A 19,153-nucleotide genomic window follows, 5' to 3' on the forward strand; every position below is an offset into this window, starting at 1 on the left:
GGAGAAGATACCAAGATGGGGCACATGATCGTATCTCTCTCTCTCTCCTGCCCAAACCTGCACCTATGGATACTTGTGTTCCTGGACATGACTAATGGGTATCACCCTGACACAGCAAGTTAGACATAGTTAAAACTTCTTGAAATGAAAAATTACAAGCATTTCAGATTTACTCTAGATTGGACCTGATAGACATTAAAGTACCAGCCACCTGCTAATATATGAAACAGCTGTCTTACCACATTGGATTAGTGGAGGTGGGGAAGGCTACACACATCTACTTAGGAGTGTGCACAGTGTGTATATGAAGTATGAGTGTATATGAATTTATATGAAGTGAGGAAGGGAGAATAGGAGACAATATTCCTACTGTGAGAAAATGACTGTATTTACAAGAAAAACCTTCCTCCTAATAGTAAGATAGCGCCTTTCCCAAACATTAACAGTTGTTCAGATAGATGCTCTCAATAATTCTTAAAGGTAAAGTAGACCAGTATAACCTCCATATCTCAACAGAGGGAGGCACCAAGGTGGGCAGATAGTGGCTTATCACCCAGAAGCTTAATGGGTGAACTGATATTTGAACCAAACCCTGCCTGTCATAGCTCATGATCTGAACCACTGTAACATACAATGCTTTCTGTGAAACATTGTATTACACTTGTAACTATCAAATAGTTCATATACCCATACTGATCCTTGCTCATTTCCTAGGATACCATTCTTCTAGAACTTTTAGCAGCCTAATGGAAGATTTTAGACAAAGGCAAAAGGAGAGTGATTCTGAACAGACTTATTAGAAACAATATAGAAAGGACTCTGTTCAAAACTCTACTTAGGAAAAAAGCTGAGCTCAGTACCTCAGTCTGACCTTCATGGGCGCTGGTTTCATGAGTAACACGGATAGCCTGAAATGTCAAAATGGATAATTAGCCTATATGCAAGTGTACAGGAGGTCCAAGCAGGGTGCTTCTTACAACTGCCAGTGATATATATATAGTCACAATAGCTAAACCAAAAATTTTGAGTTTCATTGTCTAAAGGACTATTCTGAAGTTTTTAATCAAGTATTAACAATTGCTTAATGAAATCATTCATTTTCATGTCCAAAGTAGCACTGTAATACAGCAGTCATTCACTTTGACAAAAGGAGGCCCAGCTAGGGTGGGGCAGTGGCCTCCCAATTCTTACTAACTTGAGAGGAATGTGGTGCTTCCTCAAATTCAGTAGAACCAACAGCTTGCATAACCCCCTATTCTTCATACAGGTGCCTACTGCCAATCAAGCACTCCAAAGTTTTCCAGGAGATGCCAATGATCAAGACTAGTCATAGAACATACCAGGACTGCATTTTATTATCAAGCTACAGCCCCTTTATTAAGAGTTTTGCTTTCAGAGAGGCATTGTCCATCTAAAGACCTGAGAGTACATTGAGCCAAGGTACTTTGTCCCCATTTTAACACTGTAACTTTGTGGCAGAAGTTTGCCTTTAATTTATTTTATTTATTAAATTCCTTAATCGCCCATCTGGCCGGTCACCCGGCCGCTCTGGGCGATGTACAACAATACAGATGGTTTTAAAACAATAAAATTTTACATTAAAACATTGTATTTCTAAAAGTACCCTAACCCACCCCAAATGCCTGCCTGAACAACCATGTTTTTAATGCGTGGCGGAAGCTCATTAAAGAGGGGGCATGGTGGAGTTCCCTAGGGAGGGAGTTCCACAGAGTGGGGGCCACCACAGAGAAGGCCCTCTCCCTCGTCCTCACCAGCCTAGCTGTCCTGGGTGATGGAACGGAGAGAAGGCCATCCAAGGCTGATCTTGTTAAGCGGCCTGTCTGGTGCTGCTGGAGGCGCTCCTTCAGATAGGCTGGGCCAGAACCATATAGGGTTTTAAAGGTCAAAACCAACACCTTGAATTTGGCCCGGAAAACAACTGGTAACCGGTGCAACTCCTTCGGCACTGGAGTGATGTGATCTCGCCGGCAGCTGCCTTTAATCAGGTGAGCCGCCTCATTCTGTACCAACTGCGGCTTCCGAACCATCTTCAAGGGTAACCCCACATAATGCGCATTACAGTAGTCTAGATGAGAGGAGACCAAGGCATGTACTACCGATAGGAGCAGATGGTCGGGAAGGTAGGGGCGCAGCCACCATATCAGATGGAGTTGGTACAGCGCTGTCCGGCTCACAGCTGACACCTGAGCCTCCATGGACAGCTGGGAATCTAAAATGTCCCCCAGGCTGCGGATCTGGTCTTTCAAGGGTAGCCATACCCCATTCAACACCAGGTCGACGTCCCCCAACCTCCTCTTGTCTCCCACCAAAAGTACCGCGGTCTTGTCAGGGTTCAGCTTTGGATTTATTGTACACTGTGTACTTTATAGGTGCTTTATAAATTAATAGTAATGACTATATTCTTTAACTTATAGATTACCAAAACTTTAGTTGAATGGTTGGTGGGCCTGCAAGCTGAAGGGCACACTTTATCTTTTGACGCCCTTTGGTGTGTCACCGCAGTTGTGAAAGAAAACACATACTGAAGTTAACCTTTCCATCTAACAATGAGTTGCAACTTGTATATATTGAGTTGCAAATTCTTACATTTCCTTCAATAACTCTAAAAAAAGGTACCTATCTTGAGACTGATATTATACAAGTTTTAAAAATTAATTTCTTGGTTAAATGAAAGGCAAGTAATACATTATTTTACTCATTCAACATCCCTAATCATTGTGCCCGAGACCCTGTGCTGGCCACTCTATCTATAGTCCCTACAATCTCCTTTGACAGCCACTAGCCTAAATGCAAGAGACTGTGCTTCCCAAATATACAGTAAGGAATAATACTGACTTCATAAGTTTCTAGATATTTCGCCCTCTCTTCAGGACTCATTGGCACTGAATCATCTAGGAATTTCTTCAGTGAGGAATCCACTTCTAGAACAAATTAAAGATGAACTTTAAAATGTGATACTCTAAAGCTTGCCACAAAATGATTACTGCATTTATCACATCTGATCTGTTATTACTTCACATAATTCAGTCCATAAAGTGACACGGAAAAGCAAATTCAAACTATGTTGAAATCTGGCAAGATATTTTAAGTCTTTGTTTAACACAGTAAATTACCAGTTTTCCAATTAGCTTCTCCTTAATGTAATACACAGACACAAGCAAAACGTTAAATTAACAGCATAAAGCTACATGCTCTCTTGCATTCTACTAAATGCAGTAGGAACATGAAACATGTTCAGGATGGGGGGGGACACTCATCCAAGTGCTGCATTTGCTACATGTCATTTTATTTCATTTCGCCATTATTCATCTCATAGAAACTATTTAAAGTACATTTTCATCCAAATTTGCTTATTTGCAGAGTCAATCTGTCAAGCTCAAACTTGTTGAGGTTCTCAGTTTTCCATTGCCAAGCTTGTCCTGTCCCAGTTCCATGCAAGCTTTTTCTCCTGCACTTTCCAAAATGTGACATTTGTCAATTGTATGAATTTTGGGATGCATACACCCATTAACTAAAGCACATTTGTGCACATTTTGCAAGTACAGACATTTTTCTTTGCGCAGTTTTCAAATGTACGCATGCCAAACACATTTTATTTGGTGGAACATAATGCAATATTCCTACTTATTTGTAACTTCTCTAGTTCACTCTAGGGATGTCAGAGAATCCCGCCATGGATCTCAGTGAGGCCGAATGCCAGTGCATTCGGCCCCCCAAAATCTGTGGCAGAACGAAGCCCCCCACCCCACCACCTCATAAAAGACACACGAAACAGAGCACTTACCTGGTGCATTTCACGCTGCTTTGCGAATGGCGGCCGCATCTGCGGCCGCCATTCGCTTCCCCATTTTTGCCGTGATAGGCTACATAAATATTTACTACGCTACGCCATTTTCACCCGTTTTTTTGCTGTGATAGGCTACATAAATATTTACGTAGCCTATCACAGCAAAAAAACAGGAAAGCAAATGGCGGCGGCCGTAGCCGCCACCATTTGCACCCACAGGCTCCACACGCCTGTGAATGCACCCGGCCAGCCGCAGAGCGGAGCCGGCCGGGTTAGGATTTCGGGGGGAGGTGCGGAGCGCCTCCCCCCCCCACGAATCACCCCCTTCGAAAAGGTAAGTGACTTTTGCACATCCCTAGTAAACTCCAGGGATGTCAGAGAATTCTGCGATGGATCTCAGTGAGGGCGAATGCCAGTGCATTCGGCCCCCCTGAAATCCATCGCCGAACGGCCTGCCACCCCCCCGCCCCCCCGCAGATCCTCCCCGGGATGAGACTTACCTGGGGCGGATGTTCCGGATGGTGGTGGCTGGTCTTCCAAACGGCCGCCGCCACCACCATTTGCAGTCTGTGTCTCCCCCCACCCCATAGACGTGATAGGCTACGTAAAGACTTACGTAGCCTATCACGTCTGGGGTTTAAAAAAAAAACGTGTACGCAAATGGCGGCGGCTACGGCCGCCGCCATTTGCGTTCCTTATTTTTCGCCGTCTTAGTCTACGTCAATATTTACGTAGACTAAGACGAAGAAAAGAAAGGGGAACGCAAATAGCGCCCACTACGCTATTGTTGTTGTTGTTACCCAGAGCCCTCTGCAGCCGGAAATCCAGCTGCGGATGGCCCTGGCCTGGGCCTGGCCGGCTGCTCTGCGAAGCCGCCGCGGAACACAGCTGGCTGTCGAGGATTCCGGGGGGGAGGACCGAACGCCTCCCCCCCCCCCCCCTGAACAGAATCCGCGAAAAGTTAAGTCACTTTCGTACATCCCTAGTTCACTGACTCATAAGTGATAAGCAGTTCAGGAGCGCCACCTATGCTTTAAACCAATAATAACAGCAAAGTAAAAATGAAGTAGTTACCAAAGTTAATTTTATCCCTGTTGTTTGCAATAGCATGAATAAGCCCAATAGTTCCACAGGCATTGCTGATTGTTTGCTTCATGAAATATACTGACGGTTTGACTTCTTGTCCCTGAGCTTTTATTTTCTCTTCCTCTTCTGTTCGGAATATTTCATACTAGAAGGCAAGAAAGGAAGAACATTTACCAACCGAGGATGTGCATTTTCACATTCTGTTTTTAAAAAATCAGTTCTAAACATGAAAAGTCCTTGTCAAAATGGGTGAAATACAACCTAGAAATAAAGTTTGTTATAGCTTTTGAAATATTTTACTAGCTGTAGAATTTTCTAAATATTACATTTCTCTCCACCCCATTTTACTTTCAGCTCTCAGTATAAACGCATCAAGTACCATTTGTGTTATCTTCTCAGCATGTTGAAGTTTTACTATTAAGCAAAAGACACCATGTAATTTTACAGACAATGAGTAAAACCTAATGTAACGTTTGTCAATGGACACAAACTAAACTTAACTAGTTTTTATATCGGCTTCCCTGTGTTTAAAGCCTACAGACTACATGTTGCCCTTCCCTTTGTTGAATTATGTTCAAAGCATACGGCAGCTGCTTGTGTCCATTACGTGCACATTCTATTATAATCTACTGCAATATTTTCAGTAGATAAATGTTGTAATTTTTAGCTCCCCACTTAAGGAATAAAATTACAGTTCCCAACAAAATAAGACCATGTTGTACAGGTGCTTAACATTCCCAAATATTTTTAAATAACCATGCATATCAAGCCTCAATTTTTTTTCCTGGATTTCAGTAGTTAAAATGCACAGCGACTAGGAACTAAGGTTGTGACCCAGTTAAAGTAATCTTAGTTAATTTAATCTGCATGAGTTTCCATAATGAAGAAAACACACTTTGCAGTTAAATAATGGGCACTCATTGCACAACAGGTACCACCTTAGAAGAGGCATTTGCCATTCTTTCTTCTAAGATAGTACCTACTTTGGGGGGTTCATAAGACCTGCTACCCAATTAACAGGTTGTATTTTAGTAGGTCAGAATGTTTTAATTTGATTAAGCAATTACATACCGCGGTCCTACTAGGAACATCAACAGGTTAGCACTGGCTTGTACCTTCATTGCCTGCTATGTAAACAGTGATACCATTGTGTACCCTGAAGGCCAGCAACGCAATACTCCACTGCTTCTTTCCTACAGAAATGTTTTCAAAGGAGGCTGCTATCCAGCTAATCAAACAGAGCTCTGAAAAACAACCTTTTAAAACACCTTTACGACTGGATCAGATAGTAATAGGCTGTGTGAACAGGCCTGTGAACAGCCATTCCTGTGGAAAGGAGTGTCTTTAGGTAAATAAATAGGAAGCTTCAGTTAATTATGAGATAATTGTCTATTATTTTAGATATTTGCAAATACATACATGTTATGCACTTCAGAGCGGGAAGATTTATTTGAAAATGAACACATTGCAGATAATAGCTATTTCACCCTTTGAGAAGAAATATTCAATAATAAACATTCCAGATAACTGGCACGTATTATTTTATATGTCTTTGGAAAATTGTGACAAAACTAGAGTTTAATAGGAGCCAAAAGTTAGCACATAAAAAGCATGACTGTATGTATCTACTATAAAGATTACCAATTATAGTCCTAGGGTACACAGACCTACTAGAATCAGGGTAAAGGATTAGATCCTAGTTTGGGGGGAAATCCTTGAACTACAGTTTCCCAGTTCAGACATAATGAAAAACTGTGGTTTAAGAAATCAGGATATCTTCTCCATAACTAGGCGCACAAGACAAAGGTGAAGAACAAGTATTAATACAAACTGCTTGGTCCTGATACAAGATTGTGATGTCTGAACCAGCCAAACTCTCCTTCTGTTAGAGGAAAAGTTTTTGTAATCAGGGAAGTTGCTGTGTTATAGATCAATAATAGTTACCTTTTCTGTTACTGGAAAGAGGAGAAGGATAGCACAAACAGGTCTTGGTACCATGCTAAGTAGTTCTGGATCCATACCATATACATCTACGAATTGCCAGCTGGGATGTATCCCCAGCTGTCTGAGAAACTAGTAAAAAGGAAACGTATTTATTAATAAGTATATCTTTCACATATTGTACTTTAAGATCCTTATGAAGATAAAATGTTAGTTTGGGCCTTTCAGTATGGCTGAGAATGGCCTGCATGAATGCTAGAGAAAGGCAGTAACAACCAGCGGGTTAAGTTTTAATAGATGGGAAACTGAATTCTCCTTAGTATAAGGGAAAATTATCTGCTTTTGAAATAGTAGGTGTCATCATAACTGGCTGGAATTCAGAGAGTAATGCAACTCGTTATGCTTACCTAAGAGTGCCTCTGGGCTTGGGATTCTGAGAACTGTCAAAACCTCCGCTGCATTACAAATGGCCAGTAACAACTTTGGGAAGTTGAATAACTTGTTTGTGATTTGGCATGTAGATCTGCTGCTAAGAAGGTCAAAAATTCCACAAGACAGTGACCGGGTTCACATGGCTGCCAGTGTGGTTAACAAGCTACAGTGGCCTGTTAACCACACTGCACATGCCATTCACACGCTATTCTGATTTGCTTAATTGTCCAGCTCAGCTTACTGTGATGTCCAAACCTGGCAAGGGTGAGTTGCTGCCCAGAACCCATGGGCTGTTTGATGGCTCGTTAACCATGGTGGTGATCATGAGAACCAACCCATACTCAAGCCCTTAAGAGCACTTCTGTAGCTCTTTGGACACTATCCATTAGCAGTGGAGCTGGAGCTTAGTAGTAGAGCACATTCTTTGCATGCAGAAGGTTTCAGGTTCAAATCGCAGCATCTCTAAGGAGGGCTGCAAAAACTCCTATGTGAAACCTTGTAGAGCCAATGCTAGTCAGTGTTGACAATACGGGGTTTCATGGACCAATGGGCTGACTCTGTTTAAGGCAGCTTCCTAACCAGCAACATTCAATCTAAGCTAGTCCTACCTTCATTTCCCACTGCAACTCTCCAGAAATTTGAAAGTCAAGTAGACAAGAATAATTAAAGCTACCTTATCTTCAGAGACTCATCTGCAAGCCAGGGATGGGGAATATTTTTCAGCCTGACGGCTGCATCTCCTTGTAGCTAGTCTTCTGAGGGCCACATGCCAACAGTGGGCATCCACACCCAGGTTGAAGCATGTGGGGAGAGGCTAACTCTTCCCTCCTACTACAAACCCCCATTGCCTTTCCACAATGCACTGACTCCAGGGAAGCACTTTTTTCAAGTCCAATTGCAGTGTATGGGGCTGGAGCCCTGCAGACTGGAGGTTCCCCGCCACTGCACTAAACAATATAGGTATACAAGAAAAGATAAAGCATATTTTCCACAAGGCCTTTGACTTAACCCCTTAATCCTTATCCTGACCTATAATCAGGTTTTTAAAGTATCTGTTAACTTCATTTGCTCACAGTCCCTTACTACCCTCATCTCTCTGTCCACTTCCTCATGTCTGCCGTTATACAATTTCATGCACAAACTCAATTGGGAGGGCTTCTTTTTTGTTTATGAACCACTGTGAGATGCCATGTATAAATATTATTTAGACTCAAATGTTGAAAACAAACCCAGGGCTTTAAGAATCACTAGATTTAAAAATAATATAAGCTACTTTTAACGGGTTTCTGGTGTTGAGAACACAAGACAGCTTATTCTTTGGGACTGTGATTGTGTGGATCACAACAAACTCTGGCAAATTCTTAAAGTGATGGGAGTACCAGACCACCTTACCTGTCTCCTGAGAAACCTGTACGAGGATCAAGAAGCAACAGTAAGAACCGGACATGGAACAACCGAGTGGTTCAAAATTGGGAAAGGAGTACGACAAGGCTGCATATTGTCACCCTGCTTATTTAACTTATATGCAGAGTACATCATGAGAAATGCCGGGTTGGATGAATCAGAGGTCGGAATTAAGATTGCTGGGAGAATTATCAACAACCTCCAATATGCAGACGATACCACCCTAATGGCAGAAAGCGAAGAGGATCTCAAGAGCCTCTTGTTGAGGGTGAAAGAGGAGAGTGCAAAAGCTGGTTTGAAACTCAACATTAAGAAAACTAAGATCATGGCATCTGGCCCTATCACTTCCTGGCATATAGAAGGGGAAGAAATGGAAGCAGTGACAGATTTTACTTTCTTGGGCTCCAAGATCACCGCAGACGGTGACTGTAGCCATGAAATTAAAAGACGCTTGCTCCTGGGGAGGAAAGCTATGGCCAACCTAGACAGCATAGTAAGAAGCAGAGACATCACCTTGCCGACAAAGGTCCGTCTAATCAAAGCTATGGTTTTCCCAGTAGTAATGTATGGCTGTGAGAGCTGGACTATAAGGAAGGCTGAGCGCCGAAGAATTGATGCTTTCGAACTGTGGTGCTGGAGAAGACTCTTACGAGTCCCCTGGACTGCAAGGAGGTCAGATCAGTCAATCCTAAAGGAAATCAACCCTGAGTGCTCATTGGAAGGACAGATACTGAAGCTGAAGCTCAAATATTTTGGCCACCTAATGCGAAGAGAAAACTCCCTGGAAAAGACCCTGATGCTGGGAAAGACTGAAGGCAAAAGGAGAAGGAGATGGCAGAGGATGAGATGGCTAGATAGCATCACCGATGCAATGAATATGAACTTGAGCATGCTCCGGGAGAGAGCGCAGGACAGGAAGGCCTGGCGTGCTATGGTGCATGGGGTCACGAAGAGTCGGACACGACTGAACAACAACAACAACAACAACAACAACAACGAATGCAAGAAACTTAGTTTCCTAAGAAGGAATACTGTTAATTCCTCCATCAAGAGAATACTTCCACATTACAATGAAACATTCAGCAATACATGCTTCTATATTAAACACAAATACCTATTCTATTTTCTAAATTAAAAACTATGTTTGTATTACTAGACGTTGTATTACAACTTCTGTAAACCACCCAGAGAGCTTCAGCTATGGGGCAGCATAGAAATGTTGTTGTTATTATTATTTGTTTTTATTACAACAACAACAACGTTTACAATCATTACAAGCTTAGCTCAATAGTAGATGTTTTCAGGATGTCTAGAAAGTTCAAATGAATTTCAAGTATTGGTATCATTTGTTGTCTACTTGGTTTTGAAGGTAACATGGAATACAAGGGCTTTTATGCACTTAACTAGTGAAGCAAGTAGCTCCTCCCCCATCCCATTTATGTTCACATGGCAAGCTCATTTCACTTTCCCATGTAATGCTGGAGATATTAAGCAGACTGAGAACTTGATAATCCTGGCTGGCTCAACACCTTTGGTCTTATCAGCCACAGTATCCTTCTGGGATGCTTCATAAAGATGGATCTATGGGACACTGTTCTTTAGCCATTCCCGTCATTCCTCGGGGGTCAGCCCAAGATGGATCTGAGAAACTGCTGTTCCCCACCCACCCCCATCTACATGAAACCACTGGGTGAAATCATGTGGAGGTTTGGGTTAAAGCAGAAGTGGGCAATTTGTGGCCCTCCAGATGTTTTGGCCTACAACTCCCATGATCTCTCATCATTGGCTATGCTGGTTAGAGGTGATGTGAGTTATTGGCCAAAACATCTGGAGGGCCAGAAGTTGCCCACCTAGAGGCTAAAGAGTCATCGATATACTGAACACACACAGCTCTACCTCTATTTTCCATTGGGTCCATTCAGATGTCATATTAAGCCATGGTTTATCATGATGGAAATCAGCTGCAGTGAGTCTCAGGCTCATGCACAACCACTCCTTCCCCTCTCCTCCTCTGGCATTACTGCAAAGAGATTTGAAGCTTTCACCTCCATTTTTGTTTTAAGTGCAGCTTGCTGTTTCATCTGAATCCAAAAAATAATGGGTTTGCAAGCTTGCTTCTTTCAACAGCCTTAAGGCTAATAAGAATACCCACCCCAGTATTCTTGCCATGAAAACTAAATGGATCAGTACAACCAGAGATATGTCGGTATACCATCGGAAGATGGGGACTCCCAGGTCGGAAGATGGTCAAAATGCTACTGGGGAGGAACAGAGGATAAGTTCAGCTAGCTCCAGATGTGATGACACAGCTAGCTCAAAGCCGAAAGGATGGCTAGCAGCCGATGGTGCTGGTGGTGAACGCCGAATCCGATGTTCTAAAGATCAACACACCATAGGAACCTGGAATGTAAGATCTATGAGCCAGGGCAAATTGAATGTGGTTACTGGGGAGATGTCAAGATTAAATATAGACATTTTGGGTGTCAGTGAACTGAAATGGACTGGAATGGGCCACTTCACATCAAATGACCACCAGATCTACTACTGTGGACAAGAGGACCACAGAAGAAATGGAGTAGCCTTCATAATTAATCATAAAGTGGCTAAAGCAGTACTTGGATACAGTCCAAAAAATGACAGAATGATCTCAATTCGAATTCAGGGTAAGCCATTTAACATCACAGTGATCCAAATATACGCTCCAACCACAGATGCTGAAGAAGCAGAAGTAGATCAGTTCTATGAGGATCTGCAGCACCTACAGGATAGTATGCCAAACAAAGATGTTATTTTCATTACAGGAGACTGGAATGCTAAGGTGGGTAGTCAAACGACACCTGGAATTACAGGCAAGCATGGTCTGGGAGAACAAAATGAAGCAGGACATAGGCTGATAGAATTTTGCCAAGACAACTCACTGTGCATAACAAACACTCTCTTCCAACAACCTAAGAGACGACTTTATACATGGACTTCACCAGATGGTCGACACCGAAATCAGATTGACTACATCCCTTGTAGCCAAAGGTGGTGGACATCTATGCAGTCAGTAAAAACAAGACCTGGAGCTGACTGTAGTTCAGATCACAAACTTCTTATTGCACAATTTAGAATCAGACTAAAGAGAATAGGGAAGACCCACAGATCAGTTAGATATGAGCTCACTAATATTCCTCATGAATATGTAGTGGAGGTGAAGAATAGATTTAAGGGACTAGATTTAGTAGATAGGGTCCCGGAAGAACTATGGACAGAAGTTCACAACATTGTTCAGGAGGCGGCAACAAAAAACGTCCCAAAGAAAAAAAAAAACCAAGAAGGCAAGATGGCTGTCTGCTGAGACACTGGAAGCAGCCCAAGAAAGAAGGAAAGCAAAAGGCAACAGTGATAGGGGGAGATATGCCAGAGGTTAGCCAGAAGAGATAAGGAATTATTTTTAAACAAGCAATGCGCGGAAAGCGGAAGAAGATAATAGAATAGGAACGACAAGAGATCTCTTCCAGAAAATTAGAAACATCGGAGGTAAATTCCAGGCAAAAATGGGCATGATCAAAAACAAAGATGGCAAGGACCTAACAGAAGCAGAAGAGATCAAGAAAAAGTGGCAAGAATATACGGAAGATCTGTATAGGAAGGATAATAATATCAGGGATAGATTTGATGGTGTGGTCAGTGAGCTAGAGCTCATCCTGAAGAGTGAGGTTGAATGGGCCTTAAGAAGCATTGCTAATAACAAGGCAGCAGGAGATGACAGTATCCCAGCTGAACTGTTTAAAATCTTGCAAGATGATGCTGTCAAGGTGATGCATGCCATATGCCAGCAAATTTGGAAAACGCAAGAATGGCCAACAGATTGGAAAAGATCAACTTATATCCCCATACCAAAAAAGGGAAGCACCAAAGAATGTTCAAACTATCGAACAGTGGCACTTATTTCACATGCCATTAAGGTAATGCTCAAGATCTTGCAAGGTAGACTCCAGCAATTCATGGAAAGAGAACTGCCAGATGTACAAGCTGGGTTTAGAAAAGGCAAAAGAACTAGAGACCAAATTGCCAATATCCACTGGATAATGGAGAAAGCCAGGGAGTTCCAGAAAAACATCTATTTCTGTTTTATTGACTATTCTAAAGCCTTTGACGATGTGGATCATAACAAACTGTGGCAAGTTCTTGGTGGTATGGGGATACCAAGTCATCTTGTATGCCTCCTGAGGAATCTGTATAACAACCAAGTAGCAACGGTAAGAGCAGGCCATGGAACAACGGACTGGTTTAAGATTGGGAAAGGAGTACGGCAGGGTTGTATACTCTCACCCTACCTATTCAACCTGTACGCAGAACGCATCATGCGACGTGCTGGGCTTGATGAAGCTAAGGCTGGAGTTAAAATTGCTTGAAGAATCATTAACAACCTCAGATATGCAGATGATACCACTTTGATGGCTGAAAGCGAGGAGGAGCTGAGGAACCTTATGATGAAGGTGAAAGAAGAAAGTGCAAAAGCTGGGTTGCAGTTAAACCTCAAAAAAACCAAGATTATGGCAACCAGCTTGATTGAGAACTGGCAAATAGAGGGAGAAAACGTGGAGGCAGTGACAGACTTTGTATTTCTATGAGCAAAGATTACTGCAGACGCTGACTGCAGCCAGGAAAGAAGACGTTTACTTCTTGGGACGACAGAAATGACAAATCTTGATAAAATAGTTAAGAGCAGAGTCATCACACTGACAACAAAGGTCCGCATAGTTAAAGCAATGGTCTTCCCCGTAGTAACCTATGGCTGCGAGAGCTGGACCATAAGGAAGGCTGAGCGAAGGAAGATAGATGCTTTTGAACTGTGGTGCTGGAGGAAAATTCTGAGAGTGCCTTGGACTGCAAGAAGATCAAACCAGTCCATACTCCAGGAAATAAAGCCAGACTGCTCACTTGAGGGAATGTTCTTAAAGGCAAAACTGAAGTACTTTGGCCACATCATGAGAAGACAGGATACCCTGGAGAAGATGCTGATGCTAGGGAAAGTGGAAGGCAAAAGGAAGAGGGGCCGACCAAGGGCAAGGTGGATGGATGATATTCTGGAGGTGACAGACTCGACCTTGGGGGAGCTGGGGGTGGCAACGGCCGACAGGAAGCTTTGGTGTGGGCTGGTCCATGAAGTCACGAAGAGTCGGAAGCGACTGACCTAATAAACAACAAAAGGCTAATAATAATTTAGGGTTCAGACAGAACAGGAAACTGAGGTTAACTGCTTCTTAACCAGCTTTAGCTGGTTTGCCAGCTATTGTCTTTCCTAGAGAAAACTAATCTGACATTGGTTATTCATGCCTTAGTCACCTGCAGACTAGACTACTTCAATGCTCCCTGTGTGGGCTGCCTTTAAAGTTGGCTTGAAAACTGCAATTGGTCCAAATATAGCTGCCATATTGTCTCGTGCTCAACAATCTGATTATATTACTCTGAAATTATTCAACATTCCACAAGTCTTCTTATTTGTTTTTGGGTTCAACCAGAAGTCTTAGCATTAGTCCTCAAAGCCCTAAGCAGTCTTTGATCACATTACTTGTTAGATGGATGGTGACCAGGGAAGACACTGCAGAATGCCCTAGCCAAGGAGACCTAGTCTGCACCAAATTTAACGTGTTTAAAAGGTCTTTGCCTGGTGTCAATTTGCCCACGCTTTCTACCATTGAAGCTGGTTTTAACTGCTTATTTGTCTTGGTTATGCTCATTTTATCACCCTGATGTGCTCTACTGGTTTCTACCGATTTAATACAGTGTTACTCTTTTTATGACCCCTCAGGGTTTTTGTAAAATGAATGGTGACATATAAGCAGTTTAACTAAATTAATTAAAAGCAGACTTAAGTTAGATTATAATCAAAGCCATGAGAACACATAGAATAATTAAATAATAGTGCTGTGTCAGACCCCAGGATCATGATGCTTGTGCAGCCATGATGATCACTGTGTATCCAAAGGCAAGTTTACACACACTCACTCTCTCAGGTTACCATAATATACTCTTATTCAACTCAAGCCCTTGGAATAGGGTGGTAAAAATCTAAAATGGTGTCCCCCCATATACAGCATCCTGACTTATTCTTAGTATAGGGCTAAGAAGTCAGGATCCAGTGGACGACACAGCTGTAGGCAAGCTGAATTTGTCAGCCAGATCTCTTCAACAATGCTACAGGTTCTGGCCAGGGTCACACGTGCCTCAGTTACATCCCGTTTGGACTACTGTAATGCACTCTATGTGGGGCTCTTTCAAAAACTGTTCAGAAACATTTGCTGGTCCAGAATGCTGCAGCCAGACTGTTGAGCAGGGCCAGGTACAGAGAGCAGGCAGCTACCAGGTTACAGCAGCTTCTCTGGATGCCGGTCTATTTCCAGGCAGAATTCAAAGTGCTGGTTATGATCTATAAAGCCCTATACAGCTTAGGACAAAGCTACCTGAAAGACCATCTTCTCCCATACTGTCCTTAAGATCTTCTGTAGAGGCCCTTCTTTCAAGATCACCACCATCAGGCACCCTTGGTAGCAACACAAGAGAGGGCCTTTTTGGTGGCCACTCCCAGGTTGTGGAACTTCTCCCAAGGGAGGCCAGGTTTGCTCCCTCTCTTCTGTTCTTCTGATGACAGGCAAAGACCACTTTATCTAAGAAGGCTTTTGGCCCGTAAGTGGGTCTGTGGGTTGGGTGCTTTTTCATTCTATGATTGTTACGTTGTATTGAATTGTGATGTGTTTTATTGTTTTAATCTATTTTAAACTGTTTGGTAAGCTGTCTTGGCAGAAAGGCGGGATACAAATCAAATAAACTCATTAGATACTTACCATTTTTATGCTGTATTAATGAGCCCTCTAAACTCAATCCACTAAGCCACAACCAACACTCATATAGCAGATATACATTTACAATGCAGACTTTATTGGGGAAGTGTGATCCCCATCTGCTCCATCTCCTTCACCTATATTGCCAAAGCACAGCACTGAATGTCCCATGCTGGAGAAACCCAATAACATGTTATTGAAACAGTCTGTCCTACACTCATTCACATTTCCATCATTAAGGCTAAGAATGGTAAAATGAAGTGCAGTGCTTTGACAGTTGCCATGTAAACTGCTCCACCCCTTCCTGTCTAGATCTTAACACTAGGAGAGGGAGATAAGTAGCATCAGCAGCTGCCTTAATTTATCATTGTACTGTGCTCCACACAGTACACCAAGGGAGTGGCAGAGGAAAATATACATTCCTTGGAGACAATTCCTCCTTGCCACCGAAAGTCTGGCGACTCTTTAATTACAAGGTGGAGATACAGCACAGTAATTCAAATGATAACCAGAAAAAAGAACGGGCTGGGATGGGGGAGGTAAAGGGAGAACAGTATTAAATTCAGCAACCACAAACAGGTTGGCTCAAGCAAGCAAAAAATAGAACAAGATGCAGTTGTCTGCCAGACAGGCCTACAGGAATGGAAATGTGTTGATGTACTAGCTTTTGAGCATACTAGATAATCTACCATGAAAGATTTTATCATCACCTGAACATTAGTCAACCCATTTCTTTCTTTTGCTTTCTCAGGGACAATCTTGAGCAATGCCTTACAAATTCCAGTGCACCATGTACGAAAGACCAGATTAGAACACTTCACAAACAAAACATACTCATCAGTGTATCCAGCTGAAATTCAACATTCTTGATTCCATAGCTTGTTTAGAGACACTGTTCCAGAATTTTACTCTTCTAGTGGCCCTATATCTATCCTCAAACTTCAGTTGGTAAGCTAGTAGCTTACATTCATTTGTTCTTTTAAAATACACTGCTCCTCCTTGTTCCTTTCACATACGTTTTCAAAATTAAATTTGCTCCTTCCACATCAGCACCATCATCTTTCAGTTGCTATCCCTCACGTCAAAACTATTGCATTGCCTAAGTATCTAGGAAGTACATTTCCTTTCTCTAGTATCATCTAGGACTGGTCGTACAAGGCCAAGTGGGAAGTGTTAGAGGAATACATCAGAATAAAGAAGTGGAATGGTCCCTGGGTGCTGAGGGCTCCTGGCACTACCCATCAAAAGATATTGTGCAACTGTTCCACCTTTCTCTCCTTAATAGATCTTCTGTGGTGGGAAAGAAGACACCAGAAGTGATGGGAAAACACAGGAGGGCTACAAATGGAAAATTGTGATATCTGGATTCCCCCTCCCCCCATTCTGTAATGAGGCAGGATGACTGCACAATAATAAAAAAAAAAGCCTTGTTTGGAAACACCCACTGCCTAAATGTGAAGGAGACGTTCATGAAGGAGACATACATGGAAACAGGATGGAATAAGGCAGATTAAGGGGCAAGCAGGGCAACAGAGTTAAAGATATGGTGAGCCAAAATAAGATGTTATGGAAGTAGTGCAGTTTAAGAACAAGTTTAGAAGATTAGAGGAAGTAACCACAAGCAGCTTACTTTAAAATTAAAGCTATACTCATACTTACAAATGTTACTCATAGTATCAATTTAAAAACACCTACACTATATCTGTCATAAGTAGGGCTTAACTTGACCCAGCCATGAAACTATAGCAAAAAGGCTTCCATCTCACTAAGAGAAAAATGCAGATCATATTTCATTTGCTATTAATCCCGCTTCAAAGGAAACAACTCAGTTCACAAGCCATCCTATCATAACTTATAAATATAGGTAGGGACAAAGGTTAGTTTCACAAATGTTGTTAACAACACTGCTTAGCTTGGCATTTCTCACACACTGTCTATAGAGAACAAAAGCCATTTTTTACATCCATGATTAGTTTCTTCTCTCCAAAGCTTAAAAAAATAAAGCTCCCATGATCAAATGCTGTCTAAAATAAAAGGAGCAGGCTACAAGGGGAGGCAGGTGTGTAATTTTTGGTGGCCTGGGTACAAGGCCTGGAAGTAGAAGGGGAAAGGCAGGGAGCCAATCAATAGCAGCAAAGTTAATTAAAAGGATCTTGTGGCACCTTGAAGACTAACAGATTTTTATGGTATCAGCTTCCATGGACTAGAGCCTACTTCATCAAATGCCTAAAATGCTACCCTGTTGGCAGATATGAGCAAAAGAGAGAATATAACATGTTTTATTTATAATATACACATCACATACATATATATGCCTGAAGAGAGAGAGATGGGTGGGAGTTCTAAACAGCACCGCCAAAAGTCCATGAAATAGCAGAGGTACAGTCTGTGATAGCGAGCGCAATAATGCATATGTAAATTGCTATTTTAAGGAACGGGGGGGGGGGGAACTACTCACCTGGTTCGTGACCTGAAAAACGGGGGGGAGGGGGGGAAGAGAAAATAAAAATTAATTTCTAGCCTTTCACCAAGTTAAACCCAGCCTTAAAACCCCTCCAGAATTATTTCCCTCAACTTCCCCCGGATTTTTGTAATTTTATTCATACTATCCCCCCGCACCCACCCCAGCCCTTCCACTCACTGCTCCCCAAAGCTCCCACTTTTCCTATCTTCCCCCAGCCTGGAAGATGCTCTTTCTGCTCATGATCCCCCTTTTCAGTATTGACACGTTTCCCTCCATTTGCCTGATGTTGCTGCCCTCCCGCGCCGCGCCGCGCCACACCTCCCCCTCCCCTGCCCTGCTCTCACATCAGGGTTCGCCTCCAGGGGCAGCCAGCGGCGGGGGTCCATGAGCTGCAGGAGGAGGAGGGGGGAGTCGCTCTCACTCTCGTGCTCTCGCAGCGCCCAACCAGCCTACAGCGAAGCGCCCGTCTACTGACAGCACCCCCGCGCCTCGCTAGTAATCTACCCCGCCCGCCTCGCTGCTCGCCTGAGCACGGCGTGGACTATACCAATTCTGCGCAGGTCGGGGGGGTACACATACATTGCTCTTCCCCCCCCGCCCTTGTTTTTTCAGACGCCTCCGTTTTTCCTCACTGAAACGAATGTAGTGTTCCGTCTGTGACTTAAGTAATAGAACTCGGGAAGGAGAGGAAGAGAAATGTCCCAGGACATGGTGACTCCGGCTGTGGTTCTCCCTTCTCTTCACGTACGTGGGTTCTCCCGCGCCAATGGCTCCGCCCTGCGTGAGGGAGGTGGGTATGCTGAGGGCCTGCAGGGACAACCGGCTGCCTCTAGAGGGCAGAGCTTGAATTTTAGCAGGGGCGCTGCCTCGTCGCTGCGCGAGCTTACCTGGGAGTAAAGTCCACCGAGCTCGATGCGGCATACTCCTGAGTAAAAAGTAAATGTTAGATTTTGCTAAATGACTGTACAGTCTGTGATTTCTGAGCATTTAACTAGTGTACAATATAAAGTAGTTCATTTCAGGGATATTTCATATACCATTAATATCTTTCCTCTGAAGCATTTATACGTGTTAGAGCAAACATAAGAAGAGCATTGCTGGATCGGAGTGAGCTGGATCAGGTCAACCTAGCCCTGCATTCTGTTTCCAACAGTGGCCTGTCAAATCCTGCTAGGAAGATGGCAAATA

At 43.0% G+C, this 19,153-nt stretch overlaps 1 protein-coding gene across 8 annotated transcripts in view; it reads right to left on the minus strand.

Moving 5' to 3' along the window:
- The window catches only part of UCHL3 (ubiquitin C-terminal hydrolase L3), a 34,917-nt gene extending 16,169 nt beyond the window's left edge, over nt 1–18,748 (minus strand). The window contains exons 1-6 of one of the 8 annotated variants that reach the window (XM_084844821.1): nt 18,310–18,467; nt 17,960–17,971; nt 6,839–6,967; nt 4,883–5,039; nt 2,857–2,942; nt 861–908 (exon numbers count right to left, since the gene is read on the minus strand). In XM_084844821.1, coding sequence (XP_084700947.1) covers nt 861–908; nt 2,857–2,942; nt 4,883–5,039; nt 6,839–6,967; nt 17,960–17,971; nt 18,310–18,351 — 474 coding nt within the window. In that variant the 5' untranslated portion in view covers nt 18,352–18,467. Of the gene's footprint in view, nt 1–860; nt 909–2,856; nt 2,943–4,882; nt 5,040–6,838; nt 6,968–7,242; nt 7,264–10,567; nt 10,692–10,823; nt 10,930–17,959; nt 17,972–18,138; nt 18,468–18,540 lie in introns of those variants that run through there. The other 7 variants (XM_084844820.1, XM_084844825.1, XM_084844826.1 and 4 more) reach the window with 7 other exon arrangements.
- Between the last annotated feature and the right edge of the window lie 405 nt (nt 18,749–19,153).

This window comes from Heloderma suspectum, chromosome 3 (assembly GCF_057233095.1).
Source record: "Heloderma suspectum isolate Gila_16-S chromosome 3, 16-S_ref, whole genome shotgun sequence".
Taxonomy (NCBI): domain Eukaryota; kingdom Metazoa; phylum Chordata; class Lepidosauria; order Squamata; family Helodermatidae; genus Heloderma; species Heloderma suspectum.